Source organism: Microplitis mediator, chromosome 7 (assembly GCF_029852145.1).
Source record: "Microplitis mediator isolate UGA2020A chromosome 7, iyMicMedi2.1, whole genome shotgun sequence".
NCBI classification, from domain to species: Eukaryota; Metazoa; Arthropoda; class Insecta; order Hymenoptera; family Braconidae; genus Microplitis; species Microplitis mediator.
The window spans coordinates 23,783,622-23,805,279 of NC_079975.1; the positions used below are offsets into that span (position 1 = coordinate 23,783,622).

The 21,658-nt window shown below is 29.8% G+C and overlaps 1 protein-coding gene across 7 annotated transcripts in view; it reads left to right on the forward strand.

Annotated features, from left to right (window-relative positions):
• The window catches only part of LOC130670856 (uncharacterized), a 103,383-nt gene extending 83,777 nt beyond the window's left edge, over positions 1 to 19,606 (forward strand). For 3 of the 7 annotated variants that reach the window (XM_057474436.1, XM_057474441.1, XM_057474440.1), the window contains 6 exons: positions 4,966 to 5,169; positions 5,488 to 5,604; positions 6,723 to 6,959; positions 10,274 to 10,428; positions 11,963 to 16,606; positions 18,355 to 19,605. In XM_057474436.1, the coding sequence (XP_057330419.1) occupies positions 4,966 to 5,169; positions 5,488 to 5,604; positions 6,723 to 6,959; positions 10,274 to 10,428; positions 11,963 to 16,606; positions 18,355 to 18,567 (5,570 nt within the window). In that variant the 3' untranslated portion in view covers positions 18,568 to 19,605. Of the gene's footprint in view, positions 1 to 4,965; positions 5,170 to 5,487; positions 5,605 to 6,722; positions 6,960 to 10,273; positions 10,429 to 11,962; positions 16,607 to 18,354 lie in introns of all 7 variants that reach the window. The other 4 variants (XM_057474438.1, XM_057474439.1, XM_057474437.1 and 1 more) reach the window with 4 other exon arrangements.
• Positions 19,607 to 21,658: the final 2,052 nt, after the last annotated feature.

Consider the following 21,658-nt stretch of genomic DNA (forward strand, 5'->3'; position numbering starts at 1 on the left):
GATTATTTTCAGATAAAAGTCGATTTTTGACTAAAGTCAGAGTCGACTTTCCTATCCCTATTATGGATTTTATTTCAATCCGAATTTACTCTGTCACTCGGAGTCCTGAAGTTTGAAAAAAATAGTTTAGTGACTAAGATAGCGAAGTTGATATTAGACCACTACAACTCAACTGTACAATTTTGATGTTAGTTTTTTAATAGCTCACTTGATTGAATTAATTAATTAGTATATTAATTTTTGACTAATTTGTTTACCGTACTGTACTCATGAGGTATGACAAGAAATATAGTATCAAGTAGACGATGCCGGGATACTTGTATTATGGTATGAATGTTTATTTACATGTAATAATGTTTGAACTTGTCTATAAGCTGTATGATATTTTTGTTCTTACCTTAGATTGCCTGATGAAGTGCAAATATAGTGCACGAAACGTCGCAAGAAATAATTAGATTTCCTGGTGTTTTATTTAATGATCCTATAACCTCTAATTCGCAATTCATCATTTGTTTAAAAAAAATCACTCTGCCTTCGGAGTAAATAAGGAGTTTGTTTTTTCAACGGAGTTATTACGGAGTGATGTGAATTTAATTTAAATCCGCATTCACTGCGGAATTGAATAAATAGACAGTCATCTACTCAGCATTCATTCCGGATTTACTCCGCTAATTTTTTACAGTGTATAATGCATCAATTTGTAGTCTGTAGTTTGTATTTAGAGATTTTGTTTCTGAGAAAAACTCAGCCGAAAATATCTGATAACCCCTGTCAAATTCTGATTAACTATCAATGTTATCAATTTGGAGTCATTCTCTTTCTCACATTCACAGAGAAGTGAATGCTACTGTATCTTTATGACACTGAGTAAAAAAATACAAGGAAAGAAAGTATATGCTGAGGAAAAAAATACTTTTAACGAGAAAAATTTTATTGAATCAGCCGGAAGTGCTTATATATAAGATTTGGCTATGTCTGATCATATATGATGACATATGATCATAAGTGAACATATAGACTATATTTTTTTGCTGAGTGTACAGTAAATGAAAATTTTTGAAAAAAAAATTAGTCGGGGTTGAAATTTTAGGAAAGATCTCAAATTTTGCTTTTGAAGTTTTCAACTTTGGTGGCTAATTAAATTCATTTAAATCAAAAATCCTTCACTAGCACTGGTTACAAATATCATATATAATTATATCTTTGCTGCTTTATAGTGATTTGTATATTTTACAAATTACACATGTAACAACTATTGGTATCTATATAACCAGCAGTTAATTTAAACCTGCAGTTAGATTAACTGACGTTCGTGAATCTAGGCTGGAGAATAATTTTAATAATGATTATTTTCACAAAGTTTCTACTCTATAATCATCTAAAGCCAATCCAATAAGAGTTAAGTTAAATTACTTTTTATCTTTTTGGTTTTATTGTGATTTTAATATATACATACTATGTATATATCTATAGATCATCGATGTTGACAGTAATGAAATTAAAAATTTATATTGAATTGACCTAAAATTCCATCATTCTTATTTATTAACTTTTTTTTTTCGTGAAAGTATTTTTTTTACAATTTCATTAGTATTATATATATTTTTATATAAATACACAAAAAAAAAGATTTCTAGTTGTAAGAAAATTTTTGTCTTCAATTCTTAATAACAAATTTTTCTTGCACCAAGAAATCTTTTTTTTCTGTGTATAATTTCAATTAAAATCATGGATGAAAACTGTCAAATAAAAGCAGAATAATTCTTAGCATATTTGAAATATTCAATGATTTAATGAGAAAAATAATAAAAATTCGAAATGTTTAAACAAATTTATCATAAATTATTACATACACATACATACATGTATGATGTATACGCAGAGAATTTTACGGTATTTTTTTCATCAAAAATTTATAGAAAAATTACTATGTCATAGTAACATGAGGACAGTATGGAATTGTTGTACAAATTACCGATAACGTAGAAATTTTTAAAATACATAGCAACAGATGAAATTTATACCAACTGCATAGTAAAATTTATTAGGTAAACAATAATTCCATACTGTCCTCATGTTACTCTGTATAGTAATTTTTCTATAAATTTTTGATGAAAAAAATACCGTAAAATTATCTGCGTGTATAAAGAAAGTTATAGACTAATATACATATCTGTAATATCATTCGCGATATATTCTTTATCTTGAATCCTATTGTACATATAGTATGCCAGGAATATAGTGTTGCGGATAAACGGTACTCGATACTATGCTGTTTTCATTAATGCCATCGGACAGGGGAGAGTCATCGGAATTCCCGAGGCAAAACGCAACGCGCAGTAACGCAGAGACCGCTCAGGATAAATGTCGAGTCGGAATATTAACGAGGGCAAACGTAGTACTATGAAACAGAGCTGATGAGAATATATTTATAAAAACTATGATATATTTTTGTTTTTACAATAAGAGAAATAATTCATTATTCAATCAATTTTTTATTCTCAAAACAGGAAATAAAAAAAAAAGTTTTTTTTATAAATTGAGTCAAGAAAAACAATCAAATTGATTAATTGATTCCAGTGGAAATTTTATCTAATTATTAGATTTTAATAGATTTCAAGATAAAACGTAAATTTTAAATTCAATTTATCAGAAATCATATTTTTAATTAAATTCATTTAATACGAAATAATTATTCTATATAATGTTTTTTAAAATATATACTGTCCTTAGGCGGTCTGTTGATATTTGAAAATGTCCAAAATATATTTTTTTGGCCTAAGGATGTACGGGCAGGGTATCAGAGTGGGGATAGGCAGTAGCTGCGCGCAGTAAAGGGAGAGCCATAGTCACGTGATATTTAAGAATATATAGTTATACATTTAGTATAGACTTATGGCTGCATTTAATTTAATTTTACCTATAACTTATTAATTAGTTCGGTTGAATATGATTATTTTTTATCTAAAATAATCATTAATGAATTTTCTTTTAATTCCATAGTTTCTTTTTATTCATCTTTTATATTTAAGACGAAAAAATATCAAAATGAGTCAAGATTTGGAGGTTAGTTCATAAGACCAATGTATTAAATCACAATGTTTGAAGGCGAATGATTAATTGAATACTTTGATAGTCTTCCCTCAAAGTTTCATAATCGATTTATATGCATTTGGATCCAGATATAGAAATAAAATCTTTTTGAAACTACAGTGCTCAGTGCTCGTACATCCTTAAATAAAATCCGATCAGTGAACAGACTTAAACCTGATCACTGTTAATTAGTACATTGCATACCATAGAAGGCCTTTGCTGATATTTGAAACTGTGATGAATTTTGGATATACATTTAATTTTTCCACTCTTATTCTACGTGTACAGATTAGGGTGCTTCAAAAAAAACTTTAATTTTTTTTTTATTTTACCCCCTAAAACGTTAGTGGTTGCCGAGAAAAAAATCCTCCCAAAAGATGGGCTCTCTAGCTCAACTCTAGAGGTCGCTATTTTAATTTTAATTTCCCATCTGATTAATATGTAAAAATTAATTTTTTTATTCAAAGTGTAATTACTCGTACGCTGCTCAATATTTTTCAAATTTATACATAGATCTTCAAAGTTGATTTCTCAAGCTTTCCAAAACCCTATGACAAGTCATAATTATCCCTAATTGAAGCTAGCAAAAAAAAATTGAAAATTAACAATTTCATTTTGAAATACAAAATCGATACCTTTCAGATAGCTTCAATTAACATTTGAATAATTGTAATTATGACTTGTCATAGAGTTTTGGAAAGCTTGAGGACTCAGCTTTAAAGGTCTGTGTATAAATTTGAAAAATATTGAGCAGCGTACGAGTAATTACACTTTGAATGAAAAAATAAATTTTTACATGTTAATCAGATGGGAAATTAAAATTAAAATAGCGACCTCTACACCGAAAAAAAGAATTTCTTGGCGCAAGAAATATTTTGTATTATGAATTAAAGACAAAAATTTTTCTTGGCTCAAGAATTTTTTTCTCGCCTAAAAAATTTTTTTCTTGTTCCGAGAAAATTTTTTCTTATCCTAAGAAAAGTTTTGTTTTCACTTTATAATACAAAAAATTTCTTGGGTCAAGTAAAAATTTTCTTAGAACAAGAAAAAATTTTTTGCGCCAAGAAATCCTTTTTTTCTGTGTAGAGTTGAGCTAGAGAGCCCATCTTTTGGGAGGATTTTTTTCTCGGCAACCACTAACGTTTTAGGGGGTAAGAGCAAAAAAAAAAAATTAAAGTTTTTTTTTGAAGCACCCTAGAACAGATAGGACACGTTCCAATCCACGTTTTTGCCTTCTTCGTCTTCGGCTCGGGTAGGCCATTACACACTAGGGTTGTAATACCCTACTTTCCTCCCTTGGCCAAGAAATCCTTTTTTACTGAGTCCATAAAGAGACATAATTGGTTTATTTATGATGTTTAAGTAATCGCGTAGATTCGCATATATATCGTAGGAAAAAATAAAGTGTGAGGCCGCTCCTCTCTGCAGCATGACTATATCTGTAGTTTGATTTTGCGGACTCAACCATGTTTGCCTCTGCCACGGAGAAAGAAAGAGCGGCTAACATTCACTGAATGACGCGGCATGTATACAATATAGCTTAGCAATAGCACATACATATATACATATATATATGTAGAGAGAGAGAGAGAAGCGAGGCCGCACCAAGTGGCAGAAAGGAGTTAAATTGTGGAGTCAGTAGGAACATATCAAATAGTGAGGCTCGTATCGTATTGTTCATGTTTATATATTTATGTATATGTGTGTATGTATATGTATATGAATGTGGATATCTATCTATGTATGTATGTTTAGTATATTAAGTAAAGAATCAGTATAGAGCGAGAGGCAGTATATCGACGTGTGGGTGTCAGGGGAAAGTCATGGCAATTTTAGCGTATCGACTGACAGATGGGCTGGATCTTTTTACAGGTTCGACCACGGCCATGGCGATGGGCGGCGCAACTCTTGTTCATTGTGGCACTGGTGGGGAAGATCGTCCTGCCCATCTCGCCATTCCCTCGGGTGCTGCTTTGGCACCCTCTCTCAGTGCTACCCTAAATTCGGGCCTCAGCAACATTGGACCAAGTGCGCCGGGCACATGGCCTCCAACACTATGGCAATACCCCACCACAGGTAATTTTATATCTTTCTATGTGATGATATCATATTTTCAAGACTGCCTTATCTGTTAATCGTTTTTACAACTTTTTTTTTATTTTTATTTTTATTTCAATAGATCTTGTGTTCGATTCAGCTTAATGTTTTATTCAGCTTAGTCTATTTTTGGATTATGACCGAGTACAACATTTTTATAAAATTAACAATGATGTCTATTTAAGTCCTGGTTTATTTCAATTATTAATTAACGTAATGTCTTTCTGGACATAATGAGATCTTTGTGTTAAATTTAATGGATTTTTATAAATATCCATGAAATTTTTGTTTGTCTAGCAGCAATGCCTTCTTTGGAACCCGTTGGATTTCCACAGCTCGGTGTTGGTTTACAAGGTGGCCTTCAATTAGTTCGAGATCCGACGAGTGGTCATCTTTTACTCATCCATGCAGCTGGTATGATATGATTTCAAAACAATATAATATACATGAACTTGTGATGCACTTTTTAGTATGAGTACCCGAGTAGAAATTTTCACCCTTACCTCGACCTCAAATAACTAACTGGTGAGGTTGTGCAGGGCCAATTGAGGATAAAGTTACATACAAACTTTTCTCATTTGACCGTCAATGCAGTAGTTATCGGACAAAATACCATAGTGAGGGTAAAATACGGGTGCAATTTCGCATGGTTATCTAGATATTTTCAATTTAATGCCTGTTCTTTTAAAAAAAGTAGTATTCTGATCGATTTCCAAGCTTGACATTAAAATAGGAATAACTAGAAAACAATGCGGAATTAGAAAAAACTTAATCAGAAATAATTTGTAGGGAATAAAATTGTCTACAAAAAAGATTCTATGACATTTTGTGATAAGTCTGATAGTTTCGCTGGAAAAGTAAAAAGATATCAAAATTTACTATAAATTCGACTTCCAGCTCCAATAACTTTTGAACGGATGGATTTATCAAAAAATGAGAAGAGACTTTTTTTGTAGAGCATTCAATTCCCTAGAAACTATGTCTGTAGATTTTTTTTACGACGCATCATCAGCTAGTTAAAAGGAAAATAGAAAATTGCGATGCGAAACCTCTTCATGTTAATATTAAGAGCTCCAATTTTCACATGCGTACTTTCATATCTAGATGAAACTTTTGCGTGACTAGTTCCAAAAAGACATATTTTTATACATCCTTTTGGCTTTAGGAAACTAAAGCCAAAAAAGCCTACAAATTTTTTTTTCATTGCTAATCGTCTTGTGGACTTATTTTGTAGCTTAAACTATGCGCTCTTTTAGCTTTCAAAATTTTGTTTTCCAAATTTTCAGCTGTAGCTAAGTCTACAATATAATTAGCAATAAAAAAAACCATACGCTTTTTTAGTTTTAAACTTAGTGACCAAAACCAAAAAGGCCTATAAAAATATGTCTTTTTGGAATTAGTGACGCGATGTATATTCATACTATTGTTTGGTAATTTTAATTTGAAATCAACCATACATTCATTGAATTAATTATTTACTACTGTTGTAAAAAGTTTAAATCACTGAAATTGATATTTGATAAAATAATTAGCAGAACAAATGCAACAGGCAGTGGTTTGGCCAAACTATCCATCAGTTCATAGTGCTCCAAACATTGGTGCTCCACCGTTATTATTACCAGGGCCTACAACTCCACCATCACTCCAATTACTCAGTGATATCAATGGTGCTAGACTTGTATTAACAGAGAACAAACGGAAGCAGCAAAATAATGTTCCTATTGTTAAAATTGAAGCTGATTGTGCCACTCCAAATGCAACTATTATCGGTAAGATTATTTGGAATTGCATTGTAAAATTACTATATACTTTTACAGGTATAAAATAACGTAAACAAACAGCCGGACCTCGTTATAAGACAACGTATTTTGACTCTTTCCTCAATTCGTTCAAAATTTCCTGAATGTTTTCTCGACTAATTACTTTATTTAAGTCCCTAAGATTACACTTCCGGTATAAATCATGACAACCACTAGGTCTACAGAACCCTGTCACTTTTGGTTGATTTTTGTCGTAAATTTTAGTTTTGAATTATAAACAAAGTGATGACAAAAAGGGATATTTTGAATAAAAATTACTATGATTTTGTTAATTTTTAATATTTTGAACTCAATCTTGTGATAATTTATCGGGGAATAAATGTACTTTGACACAGGATCGATAAACAGATTGGATTTCACAAAAAATATATTTATTTTAGTAGATCAAGTAGAAGTAGAATCAAATTTTGAAGTTATCAAAAAAAAGTATGATTAGTTTTTCGGAAATATCGACGTAAATATTGAGTTGTACAAAAAATTACAAGGAATCTTTTTTGTAGTGCTTGAAATTCTCTACAAAAAAGGTATCTTGTACTTTTTTCAAAAATTGAATAGCTATTGAGATATTTTGAGTTTAGAAGCCAAAGGTCTTCTGGATCCCATGTAACTTTTAAGGATCAAATTTTGCGATCAGCTAAATAACAAATTCTGGTCTAATTAAATTTAAATTCGTAATTCGAGTTATTCGGTAAGACATTTAAGATGACAAACCAAAATATATGCTTTATAAATAGTGCATAAGTTGTTGGGTGGCTGTTTGCTAACTTAATGTAATGTATAATGAGAAATGTTTTGAGTAAACTACTTCTTTAAAACAAAAAAAACTCGAAGGATCTACCTTTTGGTTGTTTTACATCGTCCGTCACAAAAAATTAAGTAGCAATTTTATAATTTAATTACGTATCATTGATTATTTTTATTTAATTTAAACAAGTTGACTACAAATTACCAATTTATTTATCAATAAACAAAAACATGAACTGTCTTATAGCGGGTTTCGAGATTAAAATGTTCTTAGTGAGAAAACCTGAATTCTAAGAATCGTTTCTTCTATATACAGCTCCAACTTCATTGTATAATGAGGTAAAACTGGTACTAAATAAAATGTCCAAATTAAGTATCAAATTTTAATTATTGAAAAAATTTACGTACGTTATTATAAAATACGTATATAATTCATTATTTGTAAATTAAGACGTTCAAATAAATCGTACAAAAGAAGACTTGGAATAGCTCGAATTTTTAAGCAAAGTCAAGTTTTTTTTTCTTTTTCATGATATGAACTATCCTGAGATGAAGTTCAAAGAAATTTAATATCAAGTATCTTATATTACTTTGACTTTCTTCGGAATCTTAACTAGTCCAACGTAATAATGTTAGAAATATGAGACATTGTTCTGATACTGTATATATTATGTATTCATGTGATTTAATATTTAACTTTTTATCGAACCATAGAAGAATATTTAAAATGATAACTCAAACTAGTAGACAATAATTTATATATTCATTTGAGAAAATCCACAGAGAGAATATTTTGAGTTTGTATTTATTTTGTTTATTAAATTTTAGTTCTAGAGTAGATCCTTCCAGAATTATTAGAAGACCAAAAATAGGCTTAAAATTTTCAACCACAAGATTTAAAATTTTATAAAAAAATTTCTGATTCTTTAAAACTAAAATACAAATTGTTTCAGGATTCTTTTGAATTACAGGATAATTTTAATCAAAATTGAAATTTTAAATAGTACACGGAAAGAATTTTTTGATAAAAATTACTCTGTAATTTTGAGTAATCCTGGGCCGTTGTAAAAAATTGGTATTTTTTGTTTTAAATTTAATATTTTTTGTTTAAATATTAACGTTTCTAGACCATGTTTTACTCTACTACTGAGTAATTTTTTAAAAGTCTTATATTTAATCGATAATTTTGAATATCTCATCTTAATCTATTCATTTTTACTCCATGCGATTAATTTTTGCTCCCCAATATACCATTCTTTTAAACCGATTAACTTTTTGATGAAAAACTGCCTATAACTCAAATAAATTTTCTTATCTATGGAAGTAATTTTTACTCTAAACTGCAGAGTAATATTTCAGTAGTCTCCGTTAATCTTCGGTTAATATCGGCTTCAATTAAATGTCTTTTATTTTGCTCGCGACAACTTACATGTTACGCACACAAACGTAGGGTTGGAAAAAAAGACGATCTCTGTATCTCTCTATAACTTAATATTTATTTTAAAATTAAAAAAAAATTTGTATCTTTTCTTTTTCAACACAATAAGAGTAATTTTTTTTTTATTCTTTTTCAAAATATTTATTTTAAGTCATATTCTAAAGCAATTAGATGATTTTTAGATTTTTTATGAAAATTTCAGCCTATTAATTGTAATTTTTATTGTAATTCAATATAAATTTTATAAATTGAATCATCAACTTTTTATCATAACCTACGAGTAAAAATTGAATTAGAGAGAATTTATTTAGACAGCCGCTAGGTGTAATTTTTACTCGTAATTGTGAGTAAAAATTAATCTGATTGATTTTTACTCACTGAAAGAGTAAAATTTCGTAATTCGAAAGTAAAAAGTCGTAATGGCCCAAGATTACTCGATTTAGAGTAATTTTTAGAATAAATAACATGGCAATATTCATACGAAAATTCTTTCCGTGTAGATTTTACAAACAATTGTATAAATTCAATTTTAGAATCTACCAAATTAATAAAACAATAGTTTTTCATATTTATTTTTTTCGTATTTTTATTACCAATTTTCATCTAAAAACTTTAGTGTTATTTTGTGTTTTTACTGCATTGTGATAGATATTCAAAAATTATTTTATTTAAAATACCTTTAGTTCACACGTATATATATAGATATAAAACAATATAAAAGATCAGGGACTATATGTTTTGTATAACATATTTTTCATACGGTTATTTTATCCATATATTTATAAAAAACAAACATAAACATCTGTTATTATTTTGTTTTAAATTTTATTACAAATAAAAAAAACTGTAGGTAACCAAATATTGGAACGATTTATTTGTATAAAACTTTCAGTAATTTTTTTTTTTATATCGGATATGAGTATTGTATTTATTTTTATTTTTCGATATTCGTACGCGAGAATTTATTAAAGCAAAAAAAAAAACAATAGTAATACGGAACAAAAATAATTTTATTACAATAAAAAAAAACTGATTATTAAAAATAAAGACACAATGGTAATGATATTTTTTGTTTCAACAGCTTCCGCAGAATCGAGTAAAGCCTTACAAACGGTAACAACAATGACAGGTTCATTGGTAACAGATACTCCACTTCTAACAACATTACACTATTATCCTCATGCTCCTGCTCTTGTACAAATCAGTCAGTCCGAATCAATGCAGTGTCGAACGCAGGTTTGTATTCAATGATCTAAATATTATTTAAAACGAGATTTTTGTTCGTTTTTTTGAATAAAATAAATATAGACAGTAGGGTGGGCCGAAAATACGCTTTTTTTGAATTTTCATTATGAATACCAAAAATATTTTTCTTTGTACAAAAAAAAAGTTTTTCGGAAAACAAAAAAAATTTTAGGTCCATATCTTAGGCTCGCCAAATCCCGCTAAAGTTAGAAGTTTAAAATTTTTTTTCCAACCCATTTTGATCGGAAATTTAATTCTCTACAAAAAAGGTCCTATAATAAAATTACGTAAAGTTGATAGTTACTGAGATAGTTGCAATTTTGTTCTAAAAAATATAATTTTTCAAGATATTATCACTTTTTCAGGGTAAAATATGAATTTTATCATATAAATTTCATGGAAAATCAAATTTCTTACAAAATTGGTCTTCTGGTAAAAACTTGAAATTTATAATTAATCAAAAACTGGCAGTTTTATGTTTAGATAGTCCCATTTCTCGTTATTTGGTGGTTTTCACCAAGAATTGGTACTATCTTTGTAACTATCAACTTTGAATAAATTTTCATTAGGTCTGTTTTGTAGAAAATTGAATTTCCTACGAAATTTTGGTGATAAAATTTATTTTTTACCCTGAAAAAGTAATAATATCTTGAAAAATTTCATTTTTTAGAGCAAAATTGCAATTATCTGAGTAACTATCAATTTTACGTAATTTTATTATAGGACCTTTTTTGTAGAGAATTAAATTTCCGATCAAAATGTGTTGGAAAAAAAATTTTAAACAACTTGTAACTTTAGCGGGATTTGGCGAGCCTAAGATATCGACCTAAAATTTTTTTTGATTTCCGAAAACTTTTTTTTTTGTACGAGGAAAAATATTTTTGGTTTTAATAATAAACATTTAGAAAAAGTGGATTTTCGGCCCACCCTAATAGACAGTTTGAAATTTTGTGTGTTTGTATTAAAAAATTATTCTGTTAAACTTTTTGTGCTGATTTTCAACACAGAAATCTGTTAATTCAACACTAACCGTGTGTGTTATTTTACTTTAACTAATTTTTTATGTTAAATGATTAGAAAATCTGTAATGTAACAGATTTCTTGTGTTATTCGATAATTAACACAAAATTTGTGTTGTTTAGCGAAACACTCCCACGTGTTTCTTCATTACTATAACAAAATCACAAAATTTTATGAGATTCTTTTGTTGACAATTTTATTCTCTACAAATTATTGTCAGTAAAGTTTTTTCAAATTCCACACGAAAAGTCTGTTAAATTAACACAAATTTTCTGTCAAAATAACAGATTTTGTGTTCAGTTATTTAACAAAAAATTTGTGTTAAAGATCAACACAAACGCAGTGTTAAATTAACACAAAATTTCCAACTGTGTATCAAATAATTTATATTTAATAAATTTAATCTATAGAAAAAAAATCTCATTTTAAAAATATTACTTGATACTAAATTAATTTTAAAGAAATAATAATGAATATATAAATACTAAAAATTTGTTAATTTTAGCAACGGAATACATTCATCTCAAAGGCAACATCACCAGTGTCATGTTTAACACCCCCACCGGAAGTGATGCCAGCTCACGCGATCGAAACACTTGATAATGTGCTGAATGTCCAAGACGCTTCGAATCAAACGGACGCTCCTGAGACTGAAGACGATCATCAATCGTCAATCGAAATCGACGGGCTGCCCATCAAACAAGAGCAAGTATTTTCCTCGTGTCATCAAACGTCGGGAAATTTCACAAATTTCGATATCGTGTCTTCAAGTATCGAACGACCGCGACTCAACAGCATCACCGAGCCAGCCTCAGATGTCCACAAGAAAACAACAAAAGTCGACAAAGCCTTGATCGCACCTCTGTCCAAAGATTTACTCAAGACTGAGGCCATCAGTTCAATCGACCAGGCGATAGACAGCGTAGTCTGCAAGTCAACAGAAGAAGACGATGTATTCGACCCAGCAGCCGACGAAGCCGTAATTGAAGAACGGATACGTCGACGTCCGTCACGAGTTATCGAAATAACGGAAGAAAATTGCGACAGTTTCCATGAAAATTTGGAATTCTTTGGGCGCCGCAAAGATCCCGTTGAGTTGCATCGCAAGCCTCAATATTCTGAGGAGATGTTTAATAAAGAAAAATTGCGGTGTGAGGAATTGAGTATCGATGACAATGTCGACGTAACTGACGATGCGAATGCCGATAAAGATTATCAGCAGCCGGTATCATCGACCCTCGTAACTTCAGAGCAGACTGAGGATACTGAGGATGTAAATAAAAATAGCAAAGTAGCCAGCAGTTCTTCCATTGAATTTCTGCAGTCTTCAGACCAAGTTGACTCAAGTTGTTCGCCTTGTGAGAAAGTCATTGATGACACTTTTATCAGCGGCAAATCTCTGGACATGCCTTCAATTGACTGTGACGAGGAAGTTAATCAGCACGCTAACCTCAAAGTCAAAGAAGAATCGATAAAATCAAATAATTATGACGAATGTCCAGTAGTTAATGATAATAATAAAAGTCTTCCGGATAAATTAAATCGTAATGATAAAAAACATAACAATAATGATAAATTTCACGCGGGCATTGAAAACGTTGTGGAAAAATTGAAGAAAAATGCGGCTGCTGCTCAGCAAGACAATTCTTCATTAGCTTTTAAATCAAATGACAAAGAACAAATAGATAATAATTTTAATAATTTAACCACCGCAACAACAGCGACACCTGTCGTAAGATCAGTCGGTCGCTGCCTGCCCCGTACCCTAAACAATGGGTTAAAAAAACATATTCTGCGTTTTTACGAAACCGAGTCATTGATTTCGGAAAATGTTGATAGCAATTCAATTAAAAATGATGATATTCCTGATAAAAGTGACGATACTTTAAAAAAAGATACGATTTTATCAAATAATAATAACGATAAATTATCGCAAATTGTAAATCCCACAATATCTGAAAAAACAACTAAAAATTTGTCATCAAAAATAGATACCGATGAAGAAATGACTGATGATGACGATGCATCATGTAAATTAAATATTAAGTCATCAGGTGGTTTAAAAAATTTACAAACTCTTCAGCAGTACAAAAATAATCAAACGGGAAAAATAAAATCAAATGTTGACCTCAGTGGTCTTGAGTTATTATCAAACAGTATTGCGCAATTAGAACATTTAAAGCCAGATGCTAATGACAATACAAGTAGTTCTGACATTGAAAATTCACCGGTAAAACAAAAAGTAAAAGGATCTCAAGAAAATAATAATAATGTCGATAGTCCTCTAGGTTTACTCTGTGCGCTAGCAGAGCAACGTTTTATGGAAGAAGTAGGTGACGATGTACCAAAACAGGGGGTAAATAATGACAATGCTGAAGATATTTCTCATGCCGGTGTTCTGTTAATAAATCTTGCTAAAGTTACGGGTAATCATGATAAAGATAGCGATAAAAATGATAATAAATTAAGTTGCGAAAAACGTCGTCACTCCGTTGACGATGCGTACGCAATCAATGCAAAGAAACCGCGTAAAGATTTGTTTTATTCATTTGATAACAATGAGGATGCGAGTGACGATGTAATTAAAAATAAATATTCTGATAATTATGAGGAAGCTGACGATGCCGATGACGACTGCACTGATTCTGATAATGACGAAAATAAAATATCGGTGATTAATGACAAAGGTAACGGTAATTTAAGTCCAGTGGAGGTCAGTATGAGAGAAAGACTCGCGGATATTAAGAAGAAATATAAAGATAAACAAAATGAATTGCTGACGTCGCCTTTGGATCAAGACCTGGATGATTTTGATGGTAAATTGAAACAATACGATGACATTTCATCGCATGACAGCTCGAGGTTTAATAAAAATTTGATAAAACTAGCAGAGCCTAGAAGTCATATTAAATTATTGGACAGCATTCCCAGTATATCGATACCTGTACCAGTTGCTGAGTCATCACCGGTCAGTAAAATCCTTTCCGAACCTGAAGACGACAATAAAAACCCGGTTGATTACGACACTTCTTCTTCGTCGCCGACTGTCAGGAGCTCGAGTTCCGCGAAGAAACGCAAAGTCGGACGGCCGAAAAAATTGATGTGCTCGTCGACGAGCGCTCGTCATCTGACGGAAACGATTGTTGCTAAAAAGTCACGGAGTAAAAGTTCGCTTGTCAGTTGCCTGGTGAATTCGAAAAATCGGCATTCGAATAAATTAAATGGCAAGACCGCATGTGGGTTAAATTCTAAAGCTAAAGTAAATCAGGCGAAAGTAAAACCTATTAAACAAACGCCACTGCATAACAAAAATGTTATCTGTTCGATAATCGCTGAGAAAGCGAAGTTAAGTCAGGACAGTAAATTAGAGAAACAGGTTATCAAGTTCAAGCCGAAGTTTAAAAATCATAAAGTAAAAGAGTGGGATGATGATAAAGAATGGGATTATTCTGGTGACAAAGTATCAGAAATTGATACTGCTGCTGATAAGTGCGAGGCGGAAATAAATAACCAAGTGGCTGATAAATTTCCTCATGTTTCCAGTGAGGAACAGTCGGTAATTAAAGAGGATGTTGATGACTTAGATAAGAAAGATGAATTCGAGCATCACGAAAAATCTAAGAAGAAGAAACGTAAGTCCTCGTCTTCTTCACCGATGAGACGTAAGTCCAGCGATCATGACAAAAAAGAATCTAAACGCAGAAAATCATCGGATTGTAAGGAGTGCAAAGAATGCGCGAAAGCGGCTAAGGCTGAAAAAGTTGAAAGCATCGCAAATAAATGTAAGCTCGTGTCAGCGCACTTGGAAATCGATCAGCTGAGAGTTCTGACAGCAATGGGAGGATTATTTTACGCTGGACGTCTAAGTGCCGTCCAAGCTCCAGATATTTATGCGATTACGTTGGACGGGGAGAGAGGCAACAGACCTCATATTCATTCACGCGAGGAAATTTTGCGGGACGCAATCGTCGAAATTTGTCCGACGTCTACTAAAGAATTGCTGCCGGGTACGAGACTCTGCGCTTACTGGAGCCAACAGTACCGATGTCTCTATCCCGGAACTTCCGTTGAATCTTCAGAGCCAGACTCTGACCTGGATGATAAATTCGTAAGCGTGGAATTTGATGACGGCGACAGCGGCAGGATTGCGTTAGATGACATTAGATTACTGCTTCCTGATTATCCTGTCGTCGAGTACGATCCGAATCCGCTGCTAACGTTGGGGAAAAAACGCAGACTTACTTCGATGTCTGATGACAAACGTTCGGATCAGTCTGTGTCAGCAGTGACCTCGAGTTTGGTTGATAATGATAAGATTGAGAGTGAGAATAATACTAAAGAGTTGGATGAGAAGAGCGTTAATGAATATAGAGAGCGTAAAAAATTGAAAAAACGACGACGCGATAAGCTCAAGAGACTTGAACAAGTACAGGATGGTAAGAAAAGACACAAAAGACACAAGTGCTGCGAGGAACATCGGAAGCACAAGCATAGAAAACATCGTAAGCATAAACATAAACATGCGCATCATTCGAGTCACAATGAAAGCAGTCACTTTAGTGGCGGGGAAAGTTGTTCTGGGTTGAGGACCGATGAAGAAGAAGATGAAGAAGACAAAGATAGAGATAAAAATGGAGATGGGGATGGAGACAGAGATGGGGGTGGGGGTGCTACCAATGAAGCTGCTGGCAAAGATTTTATTAATGAAGAATCGGAGGTTGAAAATGAAGTAGTGCAAGAACAGGTGCAAGAAGTCGATGAGGAACCGGTGGTTGAAGAGAAAAGTGACAAGAAAAAGTCTGATAAGAAGACGAAAGCGAGAGAAAGACAAGAGTCTGTTGAGAGTAGAAGTAAAATGGCAGCTTTCTTGCCGGCGAGACAGCTCTGGGGGTGGGCTGGCAAAGGGTACAGAAGACCTGGAGCTAAAGGCAGAGCTAAGAAACAATTTTTCAAGGCAATACAACGGGGAACTGAGACGATACAAATTGGAGACAGTGCCGTTTTTCTGTCGACTGGTCGACCGGATCGGCCGTACATTGGAAAGATTGAGTCGATGTGGGAGACCACCAGTTCAAATATGATTGTCAAAGTCAAGTGGTTTTATCATCCAGAGGAAACTGTTGGCTGTCCTGCGAACTTGAAGTATCCGGTAAGATTGATCACCTTTTTTATTTTTTATTCGTACGAATAAATGCCGTATGGCACTCGGGGGTTTAAAGTTTTTAATCTCGGAGTAATTCCGGAAGTGAAAATTACCGCGACTATTTTTTTTGTCATACAATTTTAATTGCTTTCATAAAATTTATTTAAATGTAAAAGAAATTTTTTTTAGTCTCCTCGGTAGAAACTTAAATTTTTAAATAAACATAAAATATAATAAAAAAATTTTAGAGAAATATTTAGCTCGATTTTTAAATGAAGGGAAATTATTTATTTAAAATTTTTACTACGGAAGTATTTTAAATATTTTAATTTATTGAAGATCAATAAATATGTGCAAATAAATTACAAATTATTTTTATAATTAAAAGAAAAGAATTTTAATCATATTTTTGTCAGCTGAAAAAATTATTAAAATTAAATTTTAATTTACTGTAAGTACTAGGGCGTTTAAAAAAAAACAATTTTTTTTTCTCGGAACCAGGCTCAGAAGTTTCGTTTAGATGCAAAAATAGGCCTCTGAAAATATGAGCCCTTAATATTAATATTAAGGTTGTCCGCATCGCACTTTTCGATTTCCCATAAGAATAACACAGGAAATAAAATTTTTTTCTCTTCTGATTTTTGAAACTAATGAACCGTAAGTTACATTGTAATGTCCATCAAATATTTTTGTAGAGAATTGAACGCTCTACAAAAAAAGTATCCTATAATTTTTTGATAAATCTACCTGTTCGAAAGTTATTGGAGCTGGAAGTCAAATCTACAGTAAATTTCGAGATCTTTTTACTTTTCCAGCAAAACTATCAGACTTATCAAAAAATTTTACAGAACCTTTTTTGTAGACAATTTTATTTCCTACAAATTATATCTGATAAACTTTTTTGAAATTCCGCATTGATTTCTAGTTATTTTCATTTTAACGTCAAGTTCTAAAAATCGATTAGAAGACTATTATTTTTATGAGCTTGGCATTAAAATGAAAGTAACTAGAAAACAATGCGGAATTTGAATGAACTTCACTGAAAATAATTTGTAGGGAATAAAATTGTCTACAAAAAAGGTCCTATGAAATTTTTTGATAAGACTGATAGTTTCGCTGGAAAAGTAAAAAGAACTCGAAATTTACTATAAATTTGACTTCCAGCTCCAATAACTTTCGAACAGATCGATTTATCAAAAAATGATAAGAGGCTTTTTTTGTAGAGCCTTCAATTCTCTACGAAAATATTTGATGGGCATTGCAATGTAATTTACCTTTCATTAGTTTCAAAAATCAGAAGAAAAAAAAATTTATTTCCTGTGTTATTCTTATGGGAAATCGAAAAGTGCGATGCGGACAACCTTCATATTAATATTAAGAACTCATATTTTCAGAGGCCTATTTTTGCATCTAAACGAAACTTTTGAGCCTGGTTCCGAGAAAAAAAAAAATTGTTTTTTTTTAAACGCCCTAGTAAGTACATAAGTAGAGAAAAAAAAAATATTAAGACAAAAACTTGATATTAAAATTCGACAGTTAACAAAAAAACTCAAAAAATTAGCAATCAATTCACAAAAAATTAAATTAATATTCATAATTTTTTAAGTTTTTTGTTTGTCGTAATAAAATAAACAAAAAAAAGTTGATTGAATAATTTCTAAAGGTAGTGAACCCCCTACATAAAATAACTGTCTAGAAAATACGGTATTACATAACGTATAGTAATTTATAATAATTAAAACTGTCAATTGCAGGGCGCGTTGTTTGAATCGCCACACATGGATGAAAATGACGTCCAGACAATATCTCACAAATGTGAGGTACTTCCACTGCAAGATTACACAACCAAGTTGGGAAAAGAACCCCATCGTTATCTCACCATTTACGATAACAACGACATCTACTATCTCGCTGGATACTACGATCCCACGACATATCTACTGACACTGCAGCCTGGCGTTGCTTAAAAAAAATATAAACAATTAAACATTTACTTAATTATAATTATAACTATAATTACAATCATAATTAAAACTATTTCAATAATAACTGATAAAAAAAAAAATAATTAATCAGTACCGTAGTTAGCTCTTACGGTGACTTGCATTGATAAGTCGAGTCAATGCAATCTAAATGCAATAATTAAAAGCTATGGGCTATTTAAATTTAAAAAAATACTATTTTATTATTATTATTATTATTATTAATTATCATTAGTAATAGTAATTAACTTGTAAATAATGTATATATATTTTTTTAATACTATCCGTTGCTTATCGCACTAGGTCCATAATATTTCCATAGACTTATTAATAAATAAACTTAACAATTTACAGTAAATATATATAAAAAAATATAATAAAAAGACACCTGAAATACTAATAAGTGATATTAAGATATGCGGTGCTACGTAATCAATCACATTTAATTGCTGTTTATATTAATATATAAATATAAGAAATGCACTATCGCGTTAACAAAAAAAATTTTATTGTTTTATTTTTTTGTTATGATGCTGCGGTAAAATAATTTTCATTAATTCATTTTAGTAATTATGTGGGTCTTTAATTACACCCACAATGTGCAACATATATATTTATATATATATAGAAATAATTAGAGTAATTTTTTTATATAAATAATTTTTGTATAGTAAAATTAAAAAAAAAAATTGATGACAATTTTGGTTGTTTTTTAAAAAAAAAAAAAAAATGAGCAGATTTTTTTGAAAATAATTATATTGAGTACCGTCGATTCGATAATTGTATAGTGTAGATTAAAATAGTTATGGCTAATTGGCAAAATAACTAAAAATTTATTGAAAATACAATTTAGTACAAATTTAAAAAAAAAAAAAACACAATAATTGTATAAGTAATTTAAGAGATTGAATGATGCGTGAGTGTAATGTACATTAATTAATATTATATATATACATATATATATATAAATATTAAAAAAAAAATAATAATTAGACATTTAAAATTATGACGATACTTTAAAATAATTGATTATTATTTTTTTTTTTGTAAATAATTAAAATATATGCGACGAAAATTTATTCAGTCGTTATTAATTAATAAAAATAATAAATATACGTCACTGTGTATGTACCGTATAGTATTTTTCATAAAAAAATTTAAATCCATTGTAGAATTAAATATAATTAAAAAAAAAAAAATTAAATATTAATCGGCCTATAAAAAAAATTTCGTATACAAAAAAGAAAAAATATTTTGAAAAATTTGATAAATTTTGTGCGCGGTAATTATTAATGTAAAGAATATTTGCGTCCGAATTGGCATGAATTTTAATTAATTGATGTAATTAATTATTGAGACTATTGAGGATTTAAGTGAATTTGAATGGGATTGAGATATGAGTTCGGTAAATGGTATTTAATTTAATTAAGTAATTAATTAATTGATTAATTAATTAAGTATGGATAGTGGTACAGTAATTATTAGAGAATATAAACGATTTAAAAAGCTGGGAATTAAGATTTAATTTCCGTTATTGATAAGATTCAGAATTATCGGAAATAAAGATAATTAATATTATAAATGAGTAATTATTAATATTGAATATCTATTAATTATTAATAATAATATTCGTGTAAAAAAATTTTGGATCAAAAGATTTGAGTTGAATTTTTGAGGGAACTGGAGATTTAAAATTCATGGAAATTTGTTTTGACTTTTGTTTTATTTATTATTATGATTATTTTTTTTTTTGAAAATTTTTCCTTAAGAAAAATATAAATTGTAGACTTTTATTTTTGTTATGAATTTTTAATTTTTGTAAATTGTAATTACAAAAATTATTTGGAAAACGTTTTCTCGAAAAGTTGAAATTTTTTTTATAATTTTTAAAAGTTTCGAGGAATTTAACTCAAGATGCTCATGTAAAAAAATTTATTCCAAAAATGTTCCAAAACGTCAAGGGACAAGATTTTGGCCTTGATTTTGAAATGAATGGTTCAAATGTTTGATATTCCGGCGAAAATATTGATCTTATAAAAAAAGTTTTCAAACAAAAGTTGTAGGAAATTTAATTTTCTAAAAAAACTTTTTTTATGACTTTTTTATACGACCAATATTTTCACCGTAATTCAAAAATTAAGATTCATAATGAATGATTCAAACTTTTGTTAATTATGAAAATCTTAATTTTAAAATGACGGCTTCCTTATTAATCCTAAGGAAAAATTATAAGAGACATTTTTTTTAGAAAATTGAATTTTGAACAACTTTTACTTAAATAATTTTTCCATACGATCAATATTTTCACCGTAATTCCAAAATTAAGATTCATAATGAATGATTCAAATTTTTGTTAATTATGAAATTCTTAATTTTGAAATTACGGCTTCCTTATTAATCCTAAAGAAAAATTATAAGAGACATTTTTTTTAGAAAATTAAATTTCCTACAACTTTTGTTTGAAAACTTTTTCAATATGACCAATATTTTTGCCGTAATATCAAAAATTTGACATCATTAATCATTAATTGTCATATTTATTAATTAAGGAAAAAATTAGTCATCACACTCAAATTTAATATTTTGGATTATTAAGAACTTTTTTGTTACTCTTGAAAATTTCACTACAAAAAAAACTATTGTCGTATTTTTTTGCACATATTTACACTTTTGGATGAATTATTTTTGAGACCACTGCAAAAAATCGTTTTTTATTTCATTTTCGTTTACAAAAAACAAATTTTTTTTTTTATTATTTGACATTTTTTTAAAACGGGTCTAAATTTTTCATTCAAAAAAAACAAACTATTTTTTTTTTTAATTTTTGCTTGAGAAAAATATCAATTGTTGACTTTGATATTTACCGAAAAATTTTTACTTTTTATAAACTGAAATTATAAAAATTGCATTTAAAAGTTCAATTTTTTTTTTATAAAAAGCTGGAAAAATGTTCAATTAAAAATTGAGTACTAAAATTTTTTAATTTTTCAAAGCTTTGACAAAAGTTCTACTACTGCCGATGTAAAAAAAATTTTCCAAAACGTCACTAAAATTAAAAATTTTAGATAATTGACTT